The 25,228-nt window shown below is 44.6% G+C and overlaps 1 protein-coding gene across 1 annotated transcript in view; it reads left to right on the top strand.

Annotated features, from left to right (window-relative positions):
* The first annotated feature begins 760 nt into the window (after positions 1 to 760).
* MAP7D2 (MAP7 domain containing 2) overlaps positions 761 to 25,228 on the top strand; it is a 115,175-nt gene continuing 90,707 nt past the window's right edge. The window contains exon 1 of the mRNA XM_034649450.1: positions 761 to 950. Coding sequence (XP_034505341.1) covers positions 899 to 950 — 52 coding nt within the window. The 5' untranslated portion in view covers positions 761 to 898. The remainder of the gene's footprint in view (positions 951 to 25,228) is intronic.

Genomic DNA, 25,228 nt, shown 5'->3' with positions numbered 1-25,228 from the left:
CTAGGTCCCTAAGACTACATGCCCCTGTCCTGCCTTGAAGGTTGACCAGCGGGCTTACCGTAGTCCTGTCCTGGGTGGCCGCACGTCTTGGCTGGGCTGAGGGAGAACCTAGCACCTGCCGCCCATCCACCTTGAGAACTGGAATCTAAATGTGCTTGGCGGGAGGATCCATTGGGCGTCTGCACAAGTGGCACCTGCCTGAGGCCCTAGCCAGGAACTGTTTCCAGAGCTGCAGGACTGAGTATGTATGTGTGTGGACGCCTAGTGTGTGTGAACATATGCAGGCCGTGTGAGGACGTGTGTCCACGGTGTGTGAGAACATGTGTATGCTGGGTAAGCACGTGTGTGCACGTGGTATGTGTGCACTGTGTTCACAACTCTGAGGATGCGTGCACAATGTGAGAAACTGCATCCTATGTGCACAACGCTTTGAGTGTGCGCACTGCGTGGGGAGGTGCGTTTACACTGATGTGTGCACACTACGTGTAAGCAGTCTATGAGGAACTATGTCCACGCCGTGTGCGCTTGCACGCTGTGTGAGGATCAGTGTGTGAGGACCGAAACTGCGCGCGGTTTGTGAGCGTGCGGTGAGAACTAGTGCGTACGCTGCATGTACACGCCGCGTGCATGTGCCCTGTGGGGGCCGGTGTGCCCCTCGCATGTACACGCGGTGCGCGTGCGCGGCGTGAGAACCGGTGCGCACTTCGCACGTGCACGCTGTGTGCGCACGCTGTGTGAGGAGGACGCGTGCGCGTGCGGGTGCGCGCGGGTCCGGTGCGGCGCGGCGGCTCCGGCAGTGCGCCTGTGCAGCCCGCGCGTCCCAGTGGAGCGCGGCGGGGGCTGCGGGGCTGGAAGCGGGACGGAGGGGGCTGCGCGGGGACCCCCGCTCCCCGGGAAGATGGCAGAGTCAGGCGCGGTGCGGACCTCGCCGCCCAACCACCGACCTTCAGGTAGGGCCCCCGTGGTGTGTTGAGCGCGTGGGGGCTTCAGGTCCCCCCGGGGGCGGGGGCGGACTCGCCGCGGGCCGCGCAGGGCAGCGGCTCTGGAGCGCGCGGGGCGGGGCGGGGACGCGGCGCGGGGCGGGGACGCGGCGCGGTGCTGGGCTAAACGCCCTTCTCCCGGCCTGGGGTCGACTGGGCGCGGTATCCAAGGCCTCGACGCTCGCCGTGCCGGTGGCAGGGGCCCCTCTCAGGTGGCCTGAGTGAGTGGGTGCAGTTGGGGGTGGCTTAGGGTGGGTGGCCCGTATGTTTGGTGTGGGGAGCCTGGGCCCACGCTGGATGCCCCAGGGGTCCCGGGGGGCCGGGCCCCTCTCAGGGAGCAGCAGGCGTGGGGGGCACTGGGGAAGGCTGAGCATTGGGGGGTCGCCGGGGCCTGAGCGCTCGCCCACTCTGCGTCTTGGGAAATGCGCGCGAGCGGCAGCTGCAGCCGGCCTGGAGGTGGCCCGGCTTCATGCTTCGCGGCATCCTGGGGGCAGATCCCGGACGTCACCCACTGGCAGGGGCGGGCGGAGCACTGCTTGGACAGGCGGGCGCGAGCCCCGGGGCCCGGTTCCCCCGCCACCCGCAGGCACTCCCGCAGGCCTCGGGTGCGTTGCCCAGGGGTTTGGCGGAGCCGCAGGACCCCTCAAATGGCAGCGCGACCACTGCGTCTTCCAGCCCGCAAGCCTGCAACTGCTAGGAGCTATGGAGGGCTGATCCCCGGACGGGCTGCCCAAAAATGAGCGAAGCAGGCGGAGATTTTGAGGACATTTGGCAGAATTTTAGATAAGCAGGTCTGATGTCTTCGACGTTCTGTAAAGTGGTTGCAGGTAGTGCGGGGGTGCAAGCAGCGGAGAAACTGATTTCCTGCTGTTTTTCCTGGCAACACCTTTTTTTTTAAGTTAATGTGACCTGTTTTTAAAACATTTTTACTGTAGTATAACATGCATAATACAAAAGCGCACAGATCTTAAGTATATGATTCGAAGAATTATCACATAGTGAAGAGACGACTATTTTATATGAGGTGAACCAAGGAAGGGAAAGAAATCAAGGGAAATGTTCTTTAGTCGCTTAAAACATGCTTTTCATGGTGGGTGGGAGGTATTTTCTGATTGGGCCTTCATTTGCATCGTTGATAGAAGGAGGAGATGGCTTACGTCTTCCCCAATTTGCGTTTTTCATCATGCATTTTTTAAGGCAGAATTTAACAAATATCACAGGTTAGTGATATAAATATGTATTTATAAATATGTATACTTCCGTTTTCATTCTTTTTGCTTAATTTGAGAAACTCAGATGTGTCTGCTAGGGAAGAACCCAGAACCCACCAACCCACCCACCCATCAGAATCAGCCTTGGGGGAAGGAGACCTAGCAGAAGAGAATATTGGAAAGGTTGTTGAAGTTTATGGTTTTATTTGGGAGTTTAAATAATAGGTTATTTCCATGTTTTAAAGGCAGGGAGGGGCTTTTTGGTTGGGCTTGCAATTTATCTGTGGGGTTTTTTATTTTTTTAAAAAAGATTTTATTTGTTTATTTGACAGAGAGACAGCATGAGCAGGGGGTTGGAGCAAGGGGAGAGGGATAAGCAGACTCCTCGCTGAGTGGGGAGCCCTATGCAGGACTCCATCCCAGGACCCCAGGATCAGGACCTGAGCTGAAGGCAGACACTTAGCCGACTGAGCCTTATCTGTGGAATTTAAGTTTCTTTGAAGGAACTTAATAAGGGGGCATCCTTATTAAGTCCTAGTAGGAAACTTTATTGTAGAACCATTTAATGCACTGTCTACTGATATTAAGATTAACTTAAACTGTTTTTCTTTATTTGAAATTGATAGAAAGACATGTGAAGGTTTAAAATATTACACTTCCATGCATTACAGTTGGTGTGGAAAAATTGGGAGTGTTCAATTTAGGAGCCAGGTAGTACCATGGTTGATTATTTTGAGGGCTACTGAGGCCAGATACTTAGAAAAATAATGTCATCCTCAGTAAAATCTGGATTATTGAGGTTTTATTGTAATCCATCCTGGATGCTGATCATTCTTGGTTGCCCAGAGGCCATATCATTTGGGGTCCATTCCTAATGAGATTCAACCTGCACATCTGGGGGTTATGAGTTGGTGAGTGGTTTTCCTAGGATCTGTTGTAGAAGGTGACTAGGGAATACCTCTGGTGGTTTCCTTTAACAACAGGTTCTTCCGATATTGAAATCCTGTGCATGTTCCTATTACCCACCAGTGATGCTTTTTTTCTTTCCTTTTATTTACCTCCAGGATGGAAATTAGCAAATGTGCTTTTCTTCCTAGTGCTCGGTTGTATGCACCGTATAACTAATGACGAGCAAGCCCTTGTTGCTTGGATCTGCTTAAATACCTTTAGCCAGCAGATAGAATCACTGGATCTCAGCTGTCAAACTGCCTCCATGTCACACAGATCTTGTGCTCCCCTCAGCCTGAAATGCCCTCTTCCCTTTTCCCTTTCCATGGTTCACTTCCTCTAGGCTCCTCTCAGTCAGAATTAAGGAACTTCTGCTTGTCTGTGCCTGTGGCACCTTCAGCGAAACACTATCATTCTGCCTGTTACATTCACCGTCCAGCTCCTCTCAGCAGGCACTCTTTGAGAGTCCACCGTTAGCCGGACCCTGTGCTGGTGGCTGCCGCTGCTGCTGAAGCTGAAGACATTGAGCGCCGCAGCGCCTGGGTGTGAGTGCCACCTCGCCGCTTTCCTGCACTCTCACCTCCGGAAGTTATTTGACGTCTTGAGCTTCAGTTTTCTCATCTTTAAAATGGGATTAAGAACAACATGGGGAGGTAGAAGCACTGCTTCAAGGAAGGAATTGGTATCTGTAAAGCAGTGCCTGACACACAGTAAGTGCTCGCGCTGGTTAGCAGTTATTTCTTATTATATCATCGACTTGAGAACAAGGCCTGGGTCTAGGTTATAGGTCCCTCTCTCAGTGCCACATGGTACAGGTACACAATAAGTCTGTAACTGATCTTTAACAATTGCATTATGCCGGGAGCACCTACACGGGGTCCAGTGCTCAGTAAATATTCATGAGTTGAATGAAAGCAGCGTGTTGGTGGAGTTTGTGATAGTGGAATTACAAAGCATGTTTCCTAAGACCTGTTGAGTTTTCTGGTGTATTCGATGGATGAATGTTGTTTATTGAGTTGAACTCATTTACCCATTGTTCCCTGGTAAAGAGAATTGCTTTAAAGAAAGATGAGGTTCCCTTTTGTCCTTCCACTTGGAAGTTTTCCATCACCCGCCCTAGATAAGGAGAAAGTAGGGTACAAACTGGAAATTCAGGAGACCCTCCCTCAGGGGCAAAGTTGGGTGGAGCTGAGTAGGAAAGGCTGAGAGTAGGTACCCAAGAAATCAGAATTCTTCATCTTTTCTCAAAATTGTATTTAAGACTATTCTTAAATGCTTTCTTTTTTATAAAATATTTTTACATAATCTCTACACCCAGTGTGGGACTTGAACTCACAACCCTGAGACCAAGAGTTGCATGCTCCACCAACTGAGCCAGCCAGGCACCCCCAGACACTTGAATTCTAAGACTGTTTGGACCTAAGAAGAGCAAGTTGAGATTGTGCATGCATAGTAACATCTCAAGTCCCCTTGGCATTAGGAAGGACCCACGGGTCAGGAGGGAAAGACACAAGGTTGTGTTTGGTCTGGGGCTTCTGGCCTTGTTTAGTGGTGGCACTATAGGACCTGGACTTGGCAGCACCTTCAGGGCAAACTGCTGAAAGTTTACCTGACCATCAGTGGTTTCTCTTCTGATGTCCCGGCCCTGGTGACACAAGTAGTCAAAGTCTTTCCATTTCTAACCCTTCTTCCTCTCCAAGATTAAAAGATGTTTTTCTCTTATTCAGATGCCCCATCTTCTGGAGTAGTTTTTTTTTTTTTTTTTAGAACATCTCATCTTCTGTAGGAATTATATGGATTGACTTATAAAACGAGGATTTGCAGTGTTGATTTGAGCAGAAAGAGATGGGGATTTCTGGGGGATGTTGGTGCACAGTCTGGTGGGCCTTGTTGGTATGATTTAACAGGATATAACTCGGAATGCACTCAGCTCCCAGGATGATGCTGACGATGATACGGCCTGGTTTGGGGGGACTGTCACTGGGTTGCATTGGCTCTGGCAGCAGTCCAAGGATTTGAAACCTTTCCCAGGAAGTGGCTGTGGTTGGGAGTAGCTGCTTTTGGGGGACTGTGGCCTGGGAGGGATTGCCCACTACCCATCTCACATCTCAGGTGACCTCTTTCAAATGTGGAGTTGGCATCTGAGGCTCTGGGGTAGGCTAGGCCTCGGGATCTCCCTCATCCACCTCTGAGGTCTGTTTGAATGTAGGCCTTTATCTGCTTTTCTGTTAGGAAGCATTTTTGCTATCTTTTTTTTTTTTAAGATTTTGTTTATTTATTCGACAGAGATAGAGACAGCCAGCGAGAGAGGGAGCACAGCAGGGAGAGTGGGAGAGGAAGAAGCAGGCTCATAGCGGAGGAGCCTGATGTGGGGCTTGATCCCATAACGCCGGGATCACGCCCTGAGCCGAAGGCAGATGCTTAACCGCTGTGCCACCCAGGCGCACCAGTTTTTGCTATCTTTTTGCCTAGTTTTCCTCTTTTTAAAAGCCCTGTGATTAGCAGAGTTCAGGTTGTGGCTTAAGCAAAACGAGGACAGGTGTGAGTGAGCTACACAGCCGTCAAACAGTCATGCCAAATTCCCATAATCCTTTGGAATAGCAGGGTCTGTCTCCAAGGTACACAGCTCCTGGCTGGCACTGGGTTCATTCACTGTTTTGAAAATATCTGCTTTTCCTCTTGATGCCAAATAGGCTGGCCCCAAACAACCCTATGGAGTGCTTCTTGCTCCTTTGTCATCTCCACCCTCTTCATTTTTACCTTCCTCTTTACTATGTAGTAATAACTTTAGAGAGACATTGTTTATATACTATACATTTCACCCTTTTAAAATGCACAATTCAATGATTTTCAGTATTTTCACAGAGTTGTACAGCCATCACTACAACCAATTTTAGAACATTTTCATCACCCTACAGAGAAACCCCATACCCATTAGCAGGCATTCCCTGTTCCCTCTCGCCGCCCTTCCCCCAGGTGCGGGCAGCCACCCATCTACTCTGTGTCTGTAGAGACCTCTGGGGTTCTGCCATGGTGGTCTTCAGCCTTTGGTGCAGACGCATGTTGTTCTGCCCGGCAGTGCATGGGTGGGTCTCCGTGTATCAGAGGTTTAGAAAACATCATTCTGCAGTCTCCATCTTTCAGGTCCAATACTTGTTTCACCACAAAGCCTTGCCTTTCCGCCTTCCTGTGCTTTCTGCTGCTCAGGCCTGCCAGGCAGCAGAACCTGAATGTAACCTCCCTCCCAGACAGCCTGCAGTTACACACTGTACACGTGTTCATTTTAGCTCCTCAAATGGCAACAGCTGCCAGTTGTTGAGCACTTATGTGCCAAGCACCATTATAAGCACTCGTCGTACATTATTTTACTTTATTCCTCACAACCGCTCTTTATACTGTTTTTTTTTCCTGTTTTTATCCTCATTTTAGAGATGTTTCAATTCTCTATTGCTGTGTAGCAAACCATTTCAAACTTATTATTTCTCAGGATTCTGGGGATTAGTTGGGCTCAATTGAGTAGTTTTTCTGTTCCATGTGGTGTCAGCTGGAGTTGCTGTCAGCTTGGAGCTCACTTGGGTTTGTAACGTCCAACATGGCCTGTCATGGGCCAGGTATCTAATCACAGGGAGTCTGTCCTGGACTTCTCACAGCATAGCAGCTGTGCCTCAAGAGTGAAGAAGCAGAAGTTGCCAGTCCTCTTAAGGCCTAGGCTTGGAAGTCCCAGAATGTCACTTTTCCTGCATTCAGTGGCTAAAGCAAGTCACAGGGCCAGCCCAGATTCAAGGGGAGGGAGCTAGACTCTACCTCTTGATGTGAAGAGAGGCCAGCACCCACTGGTAGAGGAGGAATCTCCTTTTTTGGAGATTCTCTGCTGCAACAGGTAAATATGTTGAATGTAAGAGAGGTTAAGTAATTTGCTCAAGGACATACAGTAAGCGGCAAGCCAGTGTGTTTGACTCCAGAGTTAAGTATTTTGAACCTTCATGCCACTTGTGCCTTCCCAGATAGATTATAACAAACTCCTCTCACATACACTCCAAGTGAGCTCCCAGCTGACTTCGAATCCAGCTGACACATCTTCTGTACCCCTCTAGAGATCTAGCTCATTACTCTAGGTCCCCATTTTATAAGGATTTTTTGTGCCTTTTCCTTAGTATACAATTTTTCTCCCCAAAGGTAAGGAAAACCCACATTTCTTAGAATTATAGCAAACACTTTATAAATTAAAATGCTTAGAGGAGGAAAACTTCCATTTGATAGGATTTCTGGTTTGCCAGGATTTAACTTCCTACTCTCTCTGTGCCAGCCTTTATTACTGGGCTCTGGAAGATCTCCTTAGTACATTTTTCTGTCTTAGGACACTGTTGGGTGTGACTGAGAATTGCAGTTCTTGGGTTGTCACTCCAGAATGCCCATGGAAGATTCTCTTATACTGTAGGCCAGTGTGTCTCAAACTAATTCTGGCGACCAGTTTGGTTTTTGGTTTTTGTTTCTAATTTCCAATCTGTTGTTGACCAATATCTTGGTAAAATAGAATAAAAAAGACTTACTAGAAAAATAAAATGTAAAGGACATGGAAAATGTAACTCCTGATTTTTTAAATATTAGATTAGATATTAGATTCTAAGATATCAATGGATATTAGATTAGTCTGTCAAATTGCTGTAAATGTTTCTAAATGCATGATCTCAATTTATGTCCTTATTGTGAACGATAACAAACAGTAAGGAGACTGGCACCCATCCGCGGGCTACACTCTGAGTAGCTCTGCCCTAGGCCAACATTTCCCAAAGGGTGTGGTACACAAGAGGGTTTTAGGTTACATGTGGACAGATTTATCTTTTCAATTTTAGGTTAATAGTTGCATAGATTTTTAGATTATATTACAAAAATACAACTAGTACATCAAGCTGAAATTTCATGAATATTTTCAGAATGAGTAGAAAATGAAAAGAACTCAATTTAAAGAAAAAATACTAAATAATAGTATAGGCTGGTGCTGGATAATACAAATAGAATGCTAGCCGTATATATAATCCTAAATTTTCTAACAGCTACGTTTGAAAAAGTAAAAAGAAAAAAGGGAAATTAATATAATACAGTTTCTTCAGGGTCGCCTGGGTGGCTCAGTCGGTTAAGTGTCTGCCTTCACCTCAGGTCATGATCCCAGGGTCCTGGGATCAAGTCCCACATCGGGCTCCTTGCTCCTCTGGGAGCGTTCTTCTCCCCCTGCTGGTGCTCATGCACTCTCTTTCTCTCTCTGACAAATAAATAAATAAAATCTTTAAGAAAATTTATTTAACCCAGTATACCCAAAATACTATCATTTCAATATGTAATTAGTATAAAGAAATATTAATAAGAGATCTCACAATGTATTCTTTTCACTGAGTCTTCCAAAACCAGTATATATTTTATGCTTTCAGCACATCTCCATTTGGACTGGTCACATTTCAAGTGCTCAGGAGCCAACTGTGACTAGTGGCTAGCATATTGGACAGGACTCACTGATCTAGACCATTTCCATCATGGCAGAAAGTTCTTTTGCTGTAGGAATGACACCATAGTCACATAGGGCACAATGGTATTGAATGATGTCGAGAGTGGTATGAACGCGTGCTGTGGTATTCAGTCCAATGTGAGTAGGCATAATGGAAATGGAAAGATGATTTGATACAATGGTATCCCCTATAGTAAGGCAAAACAGGCTTAATCCCCAGGCATTTGAAGGGAGAAGCTGCATTTGTTTTCTCCAGCATGGCCAAGTGGTAAAGTCCGCACACAAAATGTTGTCTTCGTGACCTGACAGGCTGTGGAAAGAGGGTGGGCTTGACTTTGTGGTAATTGTTAAGCTGTTAATCAGTGGAAAGCATGGTATAATATTGATAGAAAGATGGGAGGAGGCAGCAGTATTAACCAGCTCAGGATCTCCCAGGTTCAGTGTTGGGGTCCTGTGGGGAATGCTCTGGGTTAGGATAGGCTCTGTGAGGTCAGGTCTGGTCATACCTCCCAGAGATGGTATTGTGTCTTCCTAGTACCTGTTTATAGAAGCCACTTGCTCATTATGATCAACAAGTTCCTATTGGTTGACAGGACAAATTCTGGGGACCACATTACTGGGCAGTTCCAGTGAATTCACAGTCTGGTCCCACCTCCTATGTCCTGGGTTTGATTATGTGAGAGAGCCGGCACTGGCTATAAAGGGACTTAGTTGAGTGGGACGGGTCAGCCAGCACTCACTTTCAGGGCTTGCAGGACAAGTCCTTGCCCAGACCAAGTTGTCTTCCTCCTGAGCAGTTGGTCTTTCTCTATCTTTGACACCAAGTCTTTAAAAATTAACTATTGCTTGGGGAGCCTGGGTGGCTCAGTCAGTTAAGCAGCCTACTCTGGATTTCGGCTTGGGTCATGATCTCAGGGTCCTGGGATGGAGCCCTGCACCAGGCTCCATGCTCCGTGGGGAGTGTGCTTGAGGATTCTCTCTCTCCCTCTGCCCCTCCCCCCACTTGCATTCTTGTTCTCTCTCTCTCTCTCAAATAAATAAATCTTAAAAAAAAAAAAAGAATTAACTGTTGGCTTAGCAAGTCTACCAGTGTGGAACCTGGGTTGGTGTCATAGGTATATTGTCTTAACTTCCTTCTTACCTCTATTTTTCTATGTTCTTTTGTTTTCTCACTCGCTTTTCATATTTATTTCTCTGTTTTATATAAGAAGACGGAGGGCATAAACGAATGCCTGAAATTAGTAATAAATACAGAGCAGGAAATGCCCCTGTAGCTTGACTCTTACCAGGCACCTAAAACCCTTAATTAAACAGTGCTTTGTGTCCTTGTTTTAAAACAACACCTTAATATGTGCTCTTAACTTGAAATAACCATCTGAACTGTAAACTGGACAAAATGGGATTCTGCTGAGCTTATTTTTTAACCGCCTGCCCCACCCTAGATTCCTGTCCTCTTCCCTGAGCACCTGGGTGTGCTCTCCCCTTACCAGAGAAGGAACCGTCCTTGTGCATGGGAGTGGTGTCACCTCTTAGGAGTTTTTGCTCTTTTCTACTTTGTGTGTGTTGGGTTCTCTGGAGCACTTGTCAAGGGGTGGCAATTGGTGTTGAAATACTATGATAGCCTTCAGTGGAAGCTTTCCTTCCACTTGGATAACTTTCTCCCCGGTGGAGATATGTGTTATGAACAAAATTTAAGTGATCATTTTCATTATCTAGGTAACCAACATTACTTAAGCTGTTTTAGCTACGTCTTCAGACTATAAACTCTCTTTTAAAAATTACTAATTCTAATTGTAGTTTTCTTACTGCAAAACACGTTTCTGCTTTCCTTTTTTACCTCCTCCTCGCCCCCCTAAATTTCCACTTCACTTGATTTTGTTTTTGTCAGTCATAAATTATTTCTCAAGAATAATTGCTTCTTATTAATGGTCCATTAGTTTCCACATATCCCTAATCTTCTGGGATGAGATTAGCTCTTTTTATAGTAGGACGATCAAGAAACAGGGTGTGGACTGTTTCACTCTACCCTGTTAGCTTTCATTTCTCTTAGTTGTCTTTTACTTTCTCTCAGTTTTGACTGAGGGACCCCAGAAGACTTGGTGCCTTTCTATTAAGGAGTACTGAATGTCCTTTGTGGTATGTAATTTCATCTTTATTAGTTAAAAATTAAAAGGATTCTTGCCACTTTGACATGTAAAGAAGATCTCAGAGTGAATGCCTCTTTTTTTTTTTTTAAAGATTTATTTACTTGAGAGAGTGTGAGCTGGGGAGGGAGGGGCAGAGGGAGAGAGAGCCTGACTCAAGGCTCAATCTCACCACCAGAGATCACAACCTGAGCCAAAACCAAGAGTTAGATGCTTAACCGCCTGCACCACCCAGATGCCCCTAGAGTGAATGCCTCTTATAAGCAGGCCAGTTCAAGCAGGAGATATCACGTGTGAGGACCAGGGCTGTCTAATAGAACTTTCTGTGAGGATGGAGATGTTCTATGTCTGTTCCACATGGTAGCCACCAGCCACCATGTGGCTATGGAGCACTGAGGAACTGAATTTTTAATTGTATTTGATTTTAGATAATTTAAATTAAAATAGCACATGTGGTAGTAGCTCCTGAATTGGACTGGGCAATTACCTAAATGTTGACTAACCTTGCCAGATGAGGAGCAGAAATGAGGAATAGGTTTCAGGCCTTGAACAGGTTACTTCAAACTCATCCATTCTTGGTTTCTCCTCTACAAACTGTGGTATTTGGCCATTCAACCACTCTCAGATGTGCACAGGCCATCAAGTAAAGAACCCAGAAGTTACCTCCAATGGTTTGTATCAGATCTGTAGGGCCATGATGGAATCTAGTACCCAAGACTTATTTCTGGCTCCTGGTTGCCCTGGGGTGCCCATGGTCAGCCAACTCCTCTGTGTCCCTGCCTCAGTTTTGGTTATACAGATTGGTTGGAGGATAAGTTGGATTGACTTACAAGGCATTACCAAACCATTAGGTGAAACCGTTAGTTGTACAGGATTTTGGTGGCCTGTGGAGAGAATTTTTGCTGTGAGAGACTGGCAGGGACTGAGACCATAGGCCCAGGCCAGAGAACCCTGTAGTAGAAGGTGAGGCTGGTGAGGGCATTTGAGGGCATTTGGGGGCATTGGGTACCACAGCTGAATGAGTCATGTTCCCTCTTCTCTAGGACGTACTCACTAAAGTAGGTAAGCCTCAGCTCTCTTGTTCTGGCTTGTTCCTTAAAACTGTGGCCACAGGTGTTGGCCCATGAGAAGAACTCAGTTGCTTGTCTGTAAGATGGTACACTAGGAAATCTGACTGGTGCTTTCCAACTCTTGAGATACTGTGATCCTCCACTTCCAGCTCAGGAGGCAAGGGGAAGGGTAGGTTTGTCTTCACCCTTTTGTTATGGGGATCACCAGCCAAGTAGGCTTGGAGCCAACAGACTTACCAACTTTCCCCGTAACCTCCCCCATTACAACCAAGTAGGGACTTCTGCCTCCTTTATCTCTTATGACCCCATCCCGATTGCCTGGGTTAGACCTGTCATCTGGAGCCTGATCATTATTACGAGAGCCTTAGAGGTCTCTTTCCCTCCATCCAGGTCACCCTCCTGTCATGGATCCATCTTATCACTCTTACCTAACCTCATCTGACATCTGCCTAGCATGCGTATAGTCTAAGCTTCTGATAGGACAGGTGTGTTGAAATGGGGCTCCCATTTACCTTTCCAGCCCCCTCTCTCTGGCCAGTGACCACTTGAAGCTTGTAGCATCCAGCACAGTCTGCACCCACTCACACCTCATGGGCATGCTCTTCCCTACGCCCAGAATTCCCTTCCTCTTTGTATCTGCCATGTTCATCCTTTAGTACTTGTCTCACATCTCACCTCTTCCCAGAAGCCTTCCCCGATCACACATTTTTGGTGGATTTTTCTTTTCTCCCCCATTTCCATTACAGTGTTGATAATGTTAATGCAGGTAAATCAGATCATGTGCAAATAAACTTGGGTTTGGCATTTGGAAACTGAAGTACACAGACCTTAAGCATATAGTGTGATGAATATTTACTTATACACCTATATAACCAACACCCAGATCAAAAAACAACATTTCCAGCACCCAAAAAGCTTCCTCATGCCCCCTCCTAGACAGTGGTCCCCAAAGGGAACTACTATTCTCACCTCTTTTTTTTTTTTGAAGATTTATTTACTTAGGGAGAGAAAGAGAGAGAGAACATGCATACGGTGGGAAGGAGCAGAGGAAGAGGGAGAGAGAAACTCAAGCAGATTCCACGCTGAGCACAAGTGCTACAGAGGTCTCCATCTCATCACCCAGGAGGTCATGACCTGAGCCGAAATTTTGGGTATCAGGAGTCGGGTGCTTAACTGACAGAGTCACTCAGGTGCCCCCTCATCACTTTTCACTGTGGTTCAGTTTTGCTTGTTTTTGAATTTTATTAAAATGGATTCATGTAGCATGCCCATTTGTATTATGGCAAAATATACATAACCTAAAACTATTTTAGCAGTGTTTAAGTTCATTGCAATTAAGGACATTCACATTGTTGTGCATCCATAACTGCCACCCATCTCCAGAACCTTTTAGTCAAGTATATACTTTTTTTTTCTTTTAAATTTTATTTATTCACTTGAAGGACAGTGAGAGAGAGAGAGAGAGCACCAGAAGGGGGAGGGGCAGAGGGAGAAGCAGGCTCCGCACTGAGCAGGGAGCCCCATGCGGGGCTCGATCCCAGGATCCCGGGACCATGACCCGAACTGAAGGCAGATGCTCACACAAATGAGCCACCCAGGCACCCCCAGTATATACTTTTTTGTGTCTGTTTTTTTTCACTCAGTATTATGCCTATAAGATTCACCCATGTTGTATATAGCAGCAGTTCATTTATTTTTATTTCTGAGCAGTATTACATTGTGTGACTATTGCTGTAGTTTGTTTTATCCATTCTTTTGCTAATGGACACATGGGTTATTTCCAGCTTCTTATTCTTTTGACTAAAACTGCTATGAACATGCTTGTACACATCTCTTGGTGCCCATACAAATGCACTTCTATTGCTTTATGCCTAGAAGTGGAATTGCTTGGTCATAAGGTAGGCACATGCTCAGCTTTAGCAGATAGTGCCAAACTGTTTTCCAAACAGTTGGAAGCAGTTTCCTTTTGTGGTTATAATAAATTACCACAAATTTAATGGCTTGTAGCAACATGAATTTATCTTATAATTCTGGAAGTCAGAAGTCCTAAAATATGTGTCAGTAGAACCTTTCTGGAGGCTGCAAGGTAAGAACCCATTTCCTTGCCTTCTCCATCCAGCTTCTAGAGGCTGCCTGCATTCTTTGGCTCATGACTCCTTCCTCTCTTGTCAAGTCCAGCAGCATAGCTGTATCTTCCAATATCTCTCTCTCCAACTTCTGGTTCCATGGTCATATATCCTCTCTCACCCAACTCTCTTGCTTCCCCTGTGATTGCATTGGGCCCACTTGGAAAATCCTGGATAATCTCCCCATCTCAAGAACCTTAACTTAGTCACATCTGCAAAGGCCTTTTTGTCACATAAGGTAACATTTTCACGGACTCCAGAGATTAGGACATGGACATCTCGGCAGGGATGAGGGGGAGGGCATTATTCTGCCTACCGCATGGCTGATCCATTTTGCATTCCCATCAGGAAAGCATCAGAGTTTCAGTTCCTCCACATCTTTGTCAGCACTTGGTATTGTCAGTCTTTTTAATTTTAGCCATTCTGATGGGAATGTGGGGTACATCTATAGCTACCACCTCCAGACGGTATATCCTCCTTTGCTCTGATACAGCTTTATTGCAACTTATCAGTATTATAAATATTTGTTTACATGCTTCTGTCTTGGCCAAACTGTATATCCTTCATGCAGCAGCTTGTAACTGGCTCAGTAAATGCTGCTTAGATGGTAAGTAATGACGAGGGCATTTTTTAATAGAGAAATGAGCAGAGCTATAGATGTAAATGAAAGCCTGTGCTTATCGTCCCATCTCTGACTTGAAGTAGGGTTTCTTCCAGATAAAAAGTAGGACCAGAGCAAAGAACTTAGTTTCTAGCTCTTGCATACTGTTGCCTTTCCCAAGATAGTTAATCTATAAGTGAGTAATGCTATAGAAGGAGATGTGGGCCTCAACTCCTGAGGGCGTTGGTTGGAAATGACTTCACCTTATATGTAAATGAGAGGGGAATGTAGTTTCAGCTGGCAGTCTTCTGGGGAGTCTGATCTTGAACCTTTTGCAGTGCCTGAAGTTTTCCTTTTCCCCGGATTCTGCTCCAGTATAGCAACGCAGTGCAGCTTCTGGCTTGCAGAAGGAAGGACTGGAAGGTGAGTGGGGTTTCTTGATCTCAAGGAATGTAGTGTGTGTAGACTTAAACCCACCTTGAAGACTTGAGGCTGGAATTTCTGAAGAAGGTGAAGCCATAGTAGAAAAGAATATCTGATGACCCCGGACACAGAGTGGTTGGGTGCAAATGTCTTGACACTAGGGAGATAAACCTGAGAGGAGGAATTAGTATTAGACAAAAGGCAGACAGGATTGTGGCTTCCTTTGGGAAGATTCTAATATGAGTAACTATTCTTTTGTTCTTGTTTGTTCCCAGTTTACATTCCTGGGCCCACCCCTTGGTTCATGAAGGCTATAAGGTTTCGGGGCCTCAGTCTTATCTTTTCAGGCCACCGAGGTGTTGGCAGCATTCCTGCAGCTTGGCATTACTTTGACCCTGTGGGGTGTGGCATGTGTGAGAGAAATGTTGCCATCAGTGTGGCAGGGGACTTCTTTGGCCCTCATGAGAAAACCTCTCTGTCACTGACAAGACCTGACTGGTCAGTATTTAGATCATAAAGGAGTTGGTCTTTTGAGAAAAATACTAGCTCAGGGTGGAAGTTACTGTGTTGGGCCTATGCTGGCGTTATTATTCCCTGTTGAGACATCATAACAATGTCACAGCTTTTGTGATTTGAATAAGTACACATGTGATTCACAGGCTGATCTGCAAACAAACCAGCCATGCCAGAATGGAGGCATGCCTGGGCCTTGGGTGGTGTGGCTGACACACACACCAGGAGGATTGGGATAGGCTGAACAGAGCCATGGCTATGTTTGTGGAGTCCCAGTGACTTCCTGGATGTCCTCTCCTCTCTGCCTGGTGTATTCGAGTTGTGGAAAAGTCACGTGGCTGCATTCCTGCTGAGAACACCTTCCCACACACAGACCAAGGGCCTGGCCTTTTGGAGTTCCCCTCTGTTGACTCCAGGTCTGGAGGGGATCTTGAGAGAAAACTTGAGATGCCGCCCCCTGTAAGCAGGTGCATGTTAACTTTTTCCAGGACAGACCACGGATCTTTGCTCCACATTCTCAGGCTGGAGGGGCACTCCTTACCTCGTAGGTCAAGAAGTCCTTTATGTTCATATAGACATCTCTCCTCTAAATGCCTCTTCTCTTGCTTTCCTCTCTGTGAACAGGTAGAACAACCACTCAGCCTCCTTTTGACAAAACCTCCCAGTCTCCATAAAGAAACTTGGGGCCTTCTGTGGGGCCCAGTTCCCTAAACCTTCCTTACATGACTTTTAGTGTGGTGTTTACTTCTATGATATTGGTGTCTCCCTTCTCTAACTTTTTGCACAAATTACCCATTGTGTAGCCTTTTTACCTCTTCTTCAGTTAAGAATTTACTAATGAGATATCCCCTCATACCTGTTAGGATGCCTGTTATCAAAAAGCAAAAGACAAGTGCTGGTGAGGATGTGGAGAAATTGGAACCCTTGTGCACTGTTAGTGGGAATGCAAACTGGTGCAGCTGCTGTGGAAAACAGCGTGAACATTCCTCAAAAAAAAAGTAAAAATAGAAATATACCATATGATCCAGCAATCCCACTTCTGAGTATACATTCAAAGGAATTAAAATCAGGATCTCAGGGATATTAACACTGTTCACAATGGCTAATGTAGAAACAACCTAATAAATGTCTGTGTGCAAATGAATGGATAAAGAAAATGTGATACACACACACACACACACACACACACACACTGGAATATTATCTAGCCTTAAAAAGAGAAGAAAATTCTGCAATATGTGACAGTGTGGATGGACCTTTGATGACATTATGAAATCAGCCAGTCATGGAAAGACAAAAACTGTGTACATATATTCCACTTATATGAAACATCTAAAATAGACAAATTCACAGAATCATAGAGTAGATTGGTGGTTCCCAGGAGGTGGGGACAGCAGGGAATGGAGAGTTACTAATCAACAGACATAAAGTTATAGTCAAATAAGATGAGTAAGTTCTGGAGATCTGCTATACAACATTATACCCAGAGTCAACAATATTGTACCATACATTTAAAAGTTTATTAAGAGGGGCACCTGGGTGGCTCAGTTGGTTTAAGTGTCAGCCTTTAGCTCAGGTCATGACATCCCTCATCCCAGGGTCCTGGGATTGAGTCTCATATTGGTATCCCTGCTCAGCGGGGAGTCTTCTTTTCCCTCTGTCTGCAGCTCCCCCTGCTTGTGTGCACTCTCTCTTTCTCTCTCTCTCTCTCACACATACAAATACATACACACACAAATAAATAAATAAATAAAATCTTAAAAAAATGAGTTTATTAAGAATGTAGATCTTTCGGGGAACCTGAGTGGTTCAGTCAGTTAAGCGTCCAACTCTTGATTTTGGCTCAGGTCATGATCTCAGGGTCGTGAGATGGATTCCTGCATCGGGCTCCGTGCTCAGTGTGGAGTCTGCTTGAGATTCTCTCCCTCCCTCTCCCTCTGCCCTTCCCCCCCACTCGCTCTCTCTCCCTCTCAAATAAATAAATAAATAAATAAATAAATACTTTTTAAAAAAGATTTTTCATTTATTTGACAGAGATAGAGACAGCCAGCGAGAGAGGGAACACAAGCAGGGGGAGTGGGAGAGGAAGAAGCAGGCTCATAGCAGAGGAGCCTGATGTGGGGCTCGATCCCATAACGCCGGGATCACGCCCTGAGCCGAAGGCAGATGCTTAACCGCTGTGCCACCCAGGCACCCCAATAAATAAATAATTTTAAATTACTTATTTGAGAGGGTGAGAGAGAGCACAAGCAGGGGAAGCTGCTGCAGAAGGAGAGAGAGAAGTAGGCTCCCCACTGAGGAGGGAGTTAGATGCGGGGCTCAATCCCAGGACCCTGAGATCATGACCTGAGCTGAAGGCAGATGCTTAACTGACTGAGCCACCCAGGCTCCCCTAAATAAAAACCTTTTTAAAAAAAAGAACGTACATGGGGCGCCTGGGTGGCACAGTGGTTGAGCANCCACCCAGGCACCCCAATAAATAAATAATTTTAAATTACTTATTTGAGAGGGTGAGAGAGAGCACAAGCAGGGGAAGCTGCTGCAGAAGGAGAGAGAGAAGTAGGCTCCCCACTGAGGAGGGAGTTAGATGCGGGGCTCAATCCCAGGACCCTGAGATCATGACCTGAGCTGAAGGCAGATGCTTAACTGACTGAGCCACCCAGGCTCCCCTAAATAAAAACCTTTTTAAAAAAAGAACGTACATCTCATGTTAAGTGTTCTTACCACAATAAAATTTAAAAAATACAAAACATTTAAAAAGAATTTACCATTTAAGACCTTAATCTGATCAGTTACCGGCTTAGCCAAAGACGGGGGGTATTTCTTGGTCTATTCTTTATAAAATGGAGGAATAACAGAAATTCCTCACAGCGTTGACCGGAGGACTGTATGAGGTAATGCATGGAAAGTGTTTAGTACAGTGTCTGGCACATAGGTGCTCGGTGAGGTAGGTGGTATGGCCATCATCATCTGTGCATCGAGCATAAGACCCCAGACCTTATGTCTATGAATATAAAAAATACATTTTTGGGGTTTCTGGCTGGCTTAGTCCATAGAGCATGTGGCACTTGATCTCAGGGTTGTAAGTTCGAGCCCCATGTTAGGGATAGAGATTCCTTAAAAATAAGATCTATAAAATTTATATGTACATATATATTTGTATGTAGCATACTTTATATCAGTGTACTTATATTGATATATTTGTGTTCTGGCTTTGCCTTCCAAGGAACTAATGACCTAGTGAGATAGGCTTTAATTAATTAATTTTTAAGATTTTTATTTATTTATTTGACAGTGAGAGAGCACAAGCAGGGGGAGCAGCAGAGGGAGCTGCAGAGGGAGAGGAAGAAGCAGGAACCCTGCTAAGCAGGGAGCCCAACACGGAGCTTGATCCTAGGACCCTGGGACCATGACCTGAGCCAAAGGCAGACACTTAACCGACTGAGCCTCCAAGGTGCCCCGGGTTTCTCTAATTGAATATAATCCAAGTCTCACACTGAAAGGTACCATAAATGGAAATACAAAAATGGACCATGAGGCCATAGATAAGCACACGGTTAATTCTGGCAGAGAACCCAGGGACAGTCTCTTTGTTCATGTGTGTCTTCATGGTGACTTACATTTAGGTGTCCTGTGGTTAGCAGGACAGCACTGCCAAGTACTCAGCAAATTGTTACTGGAGGCCTGTCTTTGGCCATGTTCTCCAGTTTCTGCACAGGAATGGTGGTTCTTTTTCTCCCACTCAAGCTCAATTTGTAAGTATGTCAGAGACTTGTCCTAGGTCCAGTTTCTCATTGTCCTAGGTGAACTTAATTTTCTCACTTTGTGTAGTTAGCATTTTTCCACAGGGGACACAGGAGAATAGAGGAAAATTCTTATTTTTTGTCCTCTATCCCTCTTTGACACCCACTACTAGATGTTTTGCTCCACAAATTGGCCTGGAAATCAAGACATCATTCAATTTTCTCAACTGTGGAAACTGTCACGGCTTTTGGCAAGATAAGAGAGTTGAGTAGTGTGCTGTAAGTTCAGGATTTTAGACTCTGTATTGGCCACTATGGTAGCCAACTGCCACATGTGGCTATTTAAATTAATTCAAATTAAATAAAATTTAAAATTTAGCTCCTCAGTTGCACTAGTCACATTTTAAATACTCAGTAGTCCCATGTGGCTAATGGCTACTGTATTGGACAGCACAGACACAGAACATTCCTTTCTTTGCATAAAGTTCCATGGGACAGCACTGATTTAGAGGATTATCTTAACAGTTGTAGGCTACTTAAAAGAGAGAGGAAAACATAGATATTTATTCATGCTGTGATGGTTTTGATCCTTCTTCTAAATGATCCAAGTTGGATGTATAAGCATTAAATGTAACTGCCTAATCAACTGAACCTTGACTAATGCATGTAAAATATTTTGACCTCAAATTTGTAGTGCAAGAAGGGTATTCACTTTCTGAAGTCTTTTTTGTACTGCCATATTACCCTGAAGCAGCTATCAAGCGTGGATTCTTAGATGAGAGAGCCCTGGTTTTTTAATTGTGGTAAATTATATATAACATAAGCTTTACCATTTATCCATTTTTAAGTGTACAATTTAGTGGCATTAAGTGCATTCACAGTGTTATGTGACCATCACCACTATCTTTTTCCAGAACTTTATATCATCTCAAACAAAAACTATACCCATTAAACAGTAACTCCCCATTATGCCCTCCCTCTAATCCCTGGTAACCAATTTTCTATTTTCTGTCTGTTTGTTCTAGGTACTTCATATAAGTGGAATCATACAACACTTATCCTTTTGTGACTGGCTTTTTTCGCTTAGCCTAATGTCCTCAGGGTTCATCCATGTTGTGGCATATATCAGAATTTCATTTCTTTTTAGGGCTGAATAATATTCCATTGTATGGATAGACCACATTTGTTTATCCATTCATCTGTTGATGGACACTGGGTTGCTTCCACCTTTTGGCTATTGTGAACAGTGCTGCTATGTACATGGGAGTCCAAGTATCTGTTTGAGTCTCTGCTTCCAATTCTTTAGGATGTATATACAAGTGGAGTTGCTGGGTGATATGGTAATTATATCTTTGGCTCTGATTTTTTGGAAACAGTTTAAAAATTTTTGAGATATAATTCATACAACATAAATGTCACCCTTGTGAAGTGTACAGTTCAGTGGTTTTTAGTATATTCACAAGGTTGTACAATCACCCCTTCTCGTTTTATAGCCTCTTAGGAACCAGAATGGGGGAGAGAGACAGAATCTTGCAGGCAGCTTAAGTGGAAGGAAGGGAGCTTTCAGGATAGTATGAGACTCTTTATAAAAGTAATTTGTGGGGGCGCCTGGGTGGCTCAGTTGTTAAGTGTCTGCCTTCGGCTCAGGTCATGATCCCAGGGGCCTGGGATCGAGCCCTGCATCGGGGCTCCCTGCTCAGCGGGAGGCCTGCTTCTCCCTCTCCCCTCCCCCTGCTTGTGTTCCCTCTCTCACTGTCTCTCTCTCTGTGAAATAAAGAAATAAAATCTTTTTTTAAAAAAAAAAAGTGATTCGTGGGGCACCTGACTGGCTCTGTCGATGGAGCATGCGACTCTTGATCTTGGGTCATGAGTTCAAGGCCCACGTTAGGGGTACAGATTACTTAAAAAAAAAAAGATATTTCTACCAAATACTTAGCATGCTGTGCAGTCTTTAGCAAGAATACTCTACTCACTGTGAGGCTTTTAGACTGAAATTCAGAAAAACTCCCCTGCTACCTGACATATTTTCAGCTACTTATGAGGCCTTGTTTTATGGAACGGGATGTTGAATAACCTCACAAATGGGTCAGACTCCTCAGAAATTCTCTGGAAGCTGTGGCTTCTTTCTTCTTTATCACACCTCCTATGTTTGCTTTGTCAGACATCCTTCCCTGGCTTGAAAGTTGTTCTATTCTTTCTCTGGTTCTGATCCCAAATTCTGCAACTACTTGCTTTCCAAACATCAGATTGTTTACAATAAATACCTTCAATATGGATTTTTAGATTTCAGATTGCTCTGCTTTGAAGCAAATAATAAAACTCATACTCTTTTGTTATTGAACAACTTAGGGATTAGGGGGTGCTGACCCCTCTGTGCAGCTGAAAACCTGCTTATAATTCATATAATTTTTGACTCCCCCCAAATTTAACTACTAATGGCCTACTGTTGACCAGAAACCTTACTGATAACATACAAAGTCGATTAACACATGTTTTGTGTTACATGGATTATGTACTGTATTCTTACAATACAGTAAGCTAGGGAAAGGAAAGTGTTATTAAGAAAATCATTAGGAAGAGAAAATACATTTACACTAGTGTACTCTATTGGGAAAAAATCGTCATGTAAGTGAACCCACATAATTTAAACCCGTGTTGTTCAGGGGCACCTGGGTGGCACAGCGGTTAAGCGTCTGCCTTCGGCTCAGGGCATGATCCCGGCGTTATGGGATCGAGCCCCACATCAGGCTCCTCCGCTATGAGCCTGCTTCTTCCTCTCCCACTCCCCCTGCTTGTGTTCCCTCTCTCTCTGGCTGTCTCTATCTCTGTCGAATAAATAAATAAAATCTTTAAAAAAGAAAATAAATCCGTGTTGTTCAAACCTGTGTTGTTCAAGGGTCAACTGTATATGCCATTCATACATTACCAGGGTGTTCTGATTTTTGCTTGCTCTTGTCACGTATTTGTGGTTTTAATATTTTATGGTTTGGGGATGGTTTTATTGCAGTCTTCTGATAATTGGCCAGCTTTCTTTACCTTTTTTTTTTTGAAAGGTTTATTTATTTGAGAGAGAAAGAGAGCATGCATGCATGCATGCGAGTGGGGGAGGGGCAGAGGGCTCTTGGACTCCATGCTGAGTGCAGAGACCAATGCAGGGCTCAGTCTCATGACCCATGAAATCATGACCCGAGCCAAAACCAAGGGTTGGATACTTAACCAACTGAGCCACCAGGTGTCCCTCTTTACTTTTTTTTTTTTTTATACCGTATAGTTCTTTCAACTCAGAGTGTATAATGGAGTGGTTTTTAGCATATTCAGAGTTGTGCAATTTATAACCATTACCACAATCAATTCTAGAAAATTTTCTTCACCTCAAAAAGAAACCTCATGCCCTTTAGCAGTCACTCCCCCTTTCCTCCCAACATCCAGCCCTAGGCAACCCAGTCACTAATCTACTCTGTCTCTATAGATTTGGGGCAAGCTGTCTTGCATCCTTGTTAACAGTGATTTTTTTTCTTCCCTAAATTGTACTATAAGCCACCCACTCATCTTTCCATCCCTGTTGCATTCTTGTCATTTGCCTTTTTTTTTTTTTTAAACTCTTGATAGTAGTAGGTTAGCTAGAAATCCTTCAAAGTAGGTGGGGCACAGCTGCAGGAATAATTCATCCCAAAACAGCAAGGACGGACAGATAACCACTGCTGAGCCCTGGAACACCCTTTTAAGGCACCTGTCTTTATTCTGTACTCTGAAGCTGGCTTTCTTTTCACTGGCCAGGCTGCCAGGATGTCAAGAGCTATACCAGTGAGAGCCGCTGGGCCGGAAGCTGCACTGGGATTGATCCCTGATCCTGTGTAAGTTCCTGGGCAGAAATCAAATGCACAGTTTCCAGATGTGTAAATTCAGTAACTTCTTCTCTAACAGAAGCAATATTTAATAGTCATTAATGGTAGAGGAGCTTCAGAATCTGCAGATATCTGTCTGTACCATGCCAGTCACTGTTACTGGCGATGAGAAAAGATTGGTGCACTTGGGCATAAATAGTTTATTCACTTAGTATAGTGTTTTTCTTGCTTTTGTAGCCAGATGCCCTGGGACTAAATCCTGGCTCTGCTTCTTTTATACCGAGGTGACCTTGAGCAAGTCACTTCACCTTTTTGGAAGACTCCTTTCCTCCTTCCTGAAAGGGGAGAATAATAAATCTAACTGCATCAGGTTGTTGTGAGATTTAAATAAGATAATACGAGCAAAGCACTTAATACAATGCCTGGCCAAGAGTAAGAGATGAATAAATGTTAGCTGGTATTAAGGGGCCATATTTATTATGTGCCTGCTGTATACAAGGTGCCAGGTTAGGTTCTACAAGGAATAAACCAGGATCTCATGAATGGAGTTCAAGCCCTCTTGGTGTTATAGTTGTGTCTGGAGCTTGGCAGTTAATGCTGGGGAAGCAGAGGCTAGGTGGCATCCAGATTTTATTTGTCTCCTTAGAACTATAGATTTTATTAAATAATTTTCATAAAGCACAGTGTTGATTATAAACATCAACACAGAAAAGATTTGGCTGAGGTTAGGTGTTTCCTGGGAATGGTAGATATCGTCATTTCTTGTGGGCAAATTAAAACATTTTATCATTTACTGTTGGCCACTGGTAGCAGTCATCATGACAAACTGTCAAAACAAATAAACTTGACAAAAAAGGGTAGTCATGATCCTACTTAATGAACCTCCTAATTTTTTTTGTATTAAAAAGGCATCAGTAGTGTTCATTCCCAGGCATGCTCTATGTACATCTTATTCTATTCCATCTCCATATTGCTCCATATTGCTGGTGTCAGGATGAGTACCAGCAGGCTGTTTCTGTGGAATTTTCTGAGCCACGTGAGAGAGAAGCACAGTGTACTCTTAGAACAAGATATGTCCTGCCTTTCCTTGTGTTCCAGAGTCTACTTTGGTTGAGAGAACTAGAATAAGCTTTTGTTTGGGGAGGAACTTTGGGTTTTTGTTTATTTCTTAAAACAGAAAATGGTGAGCATTCTGATGGTAGAAGTCCCATATCAGTTTTAGCATGAGAGAACCACGTTTGGCTTGGTTGTAAATGGTCAGAGTCAGCTGCAGTCTGGTGCAGGCTAAGCCTTCTGACCCACAGGAGGATAGGGCATCTTTAGATATAGGCTCAGCCCCCTCCTTTTTAAAAAAAATTTTATTTATTTATATGACAGAGAGAGAGAGAGAGAGAGACAGCCAGCAAGAGAGGGAACATAAGCAGGGGAAGTGGGAGAGGAAGAAGCAGGCTTCCAGCAGAGGAGCCTGATGTGGGGCTGGATCCCAGGACCCTGGGATCACGCCCTGAGCCGAAGGCAGACGCTTAACGACTGAGCCACCCAGGCGCCCCCGGTCTCAGCCCCTTAACTCAGTGTTGTCTTGGGAAAAAAATCTTTTAGGACTTCATTTTCCCATCAATAAAATGGTATTACTTCCTGCAGTTGTATTAAGGATTAGAAAAAAATACATCTAAAGCACACATCATGCTGCCTTGCAAGGGTTAGACCTGCTAAGTAGTCTTTCTTGGCTTGGAAAAGAATGGTGAGTTTGCTTTGTGACACCTTCAAATGAGCACAGAGACCAGGCCAATCAGTTTCTTTTGGTCAATTAAACATCCCTCAGGGGGTGCCTGGGTGGCTCAGTCGGTTGAGCACCCAACTCGATCTTAGCTCAGGTCTTGGCCTCAGGGTTGTGAGTTCAAGGTCTGCATAAAACCTACTTAAACAAACAATGAAAACATCCCTCAGTTATTTTATCCAGGGGGAGCAAAAAGTGTGTGACACACCGACACTCGTTTATCCCATCCATCCCGTGCTAAACTCAAGTCATCACCTGGAAGAACCTCAGCATTCTTCTGACACCATGCTCCAGGCAGCCACTGCCAGTCAGTCAAGGTCAGCAGGAGAGGTGCAGGCTGGTTGTCA

The sequence above is a fragment of the Ailuropoda melanoleuca genome, chromosome X (assembly GCF_002007445.2).
Source record: "Ailuropoda melanoleuca isolate Jingjing chromosome X, ASM200744v2, whole genome shotgun sequence".
Taxonomy (NCBI): domain Eukaryota; kingdom Metazoa; phylum Chordata; class Mammalia; order Carnivora; family Ursidae; genus Ailuropoda; species Ailuropoda melanoleuca.
The sequence above is the reverse complement of the archived record's forward strand: the minus strand, read 5'-3'. Positions and strand labels throughout refer to the sequence as shown.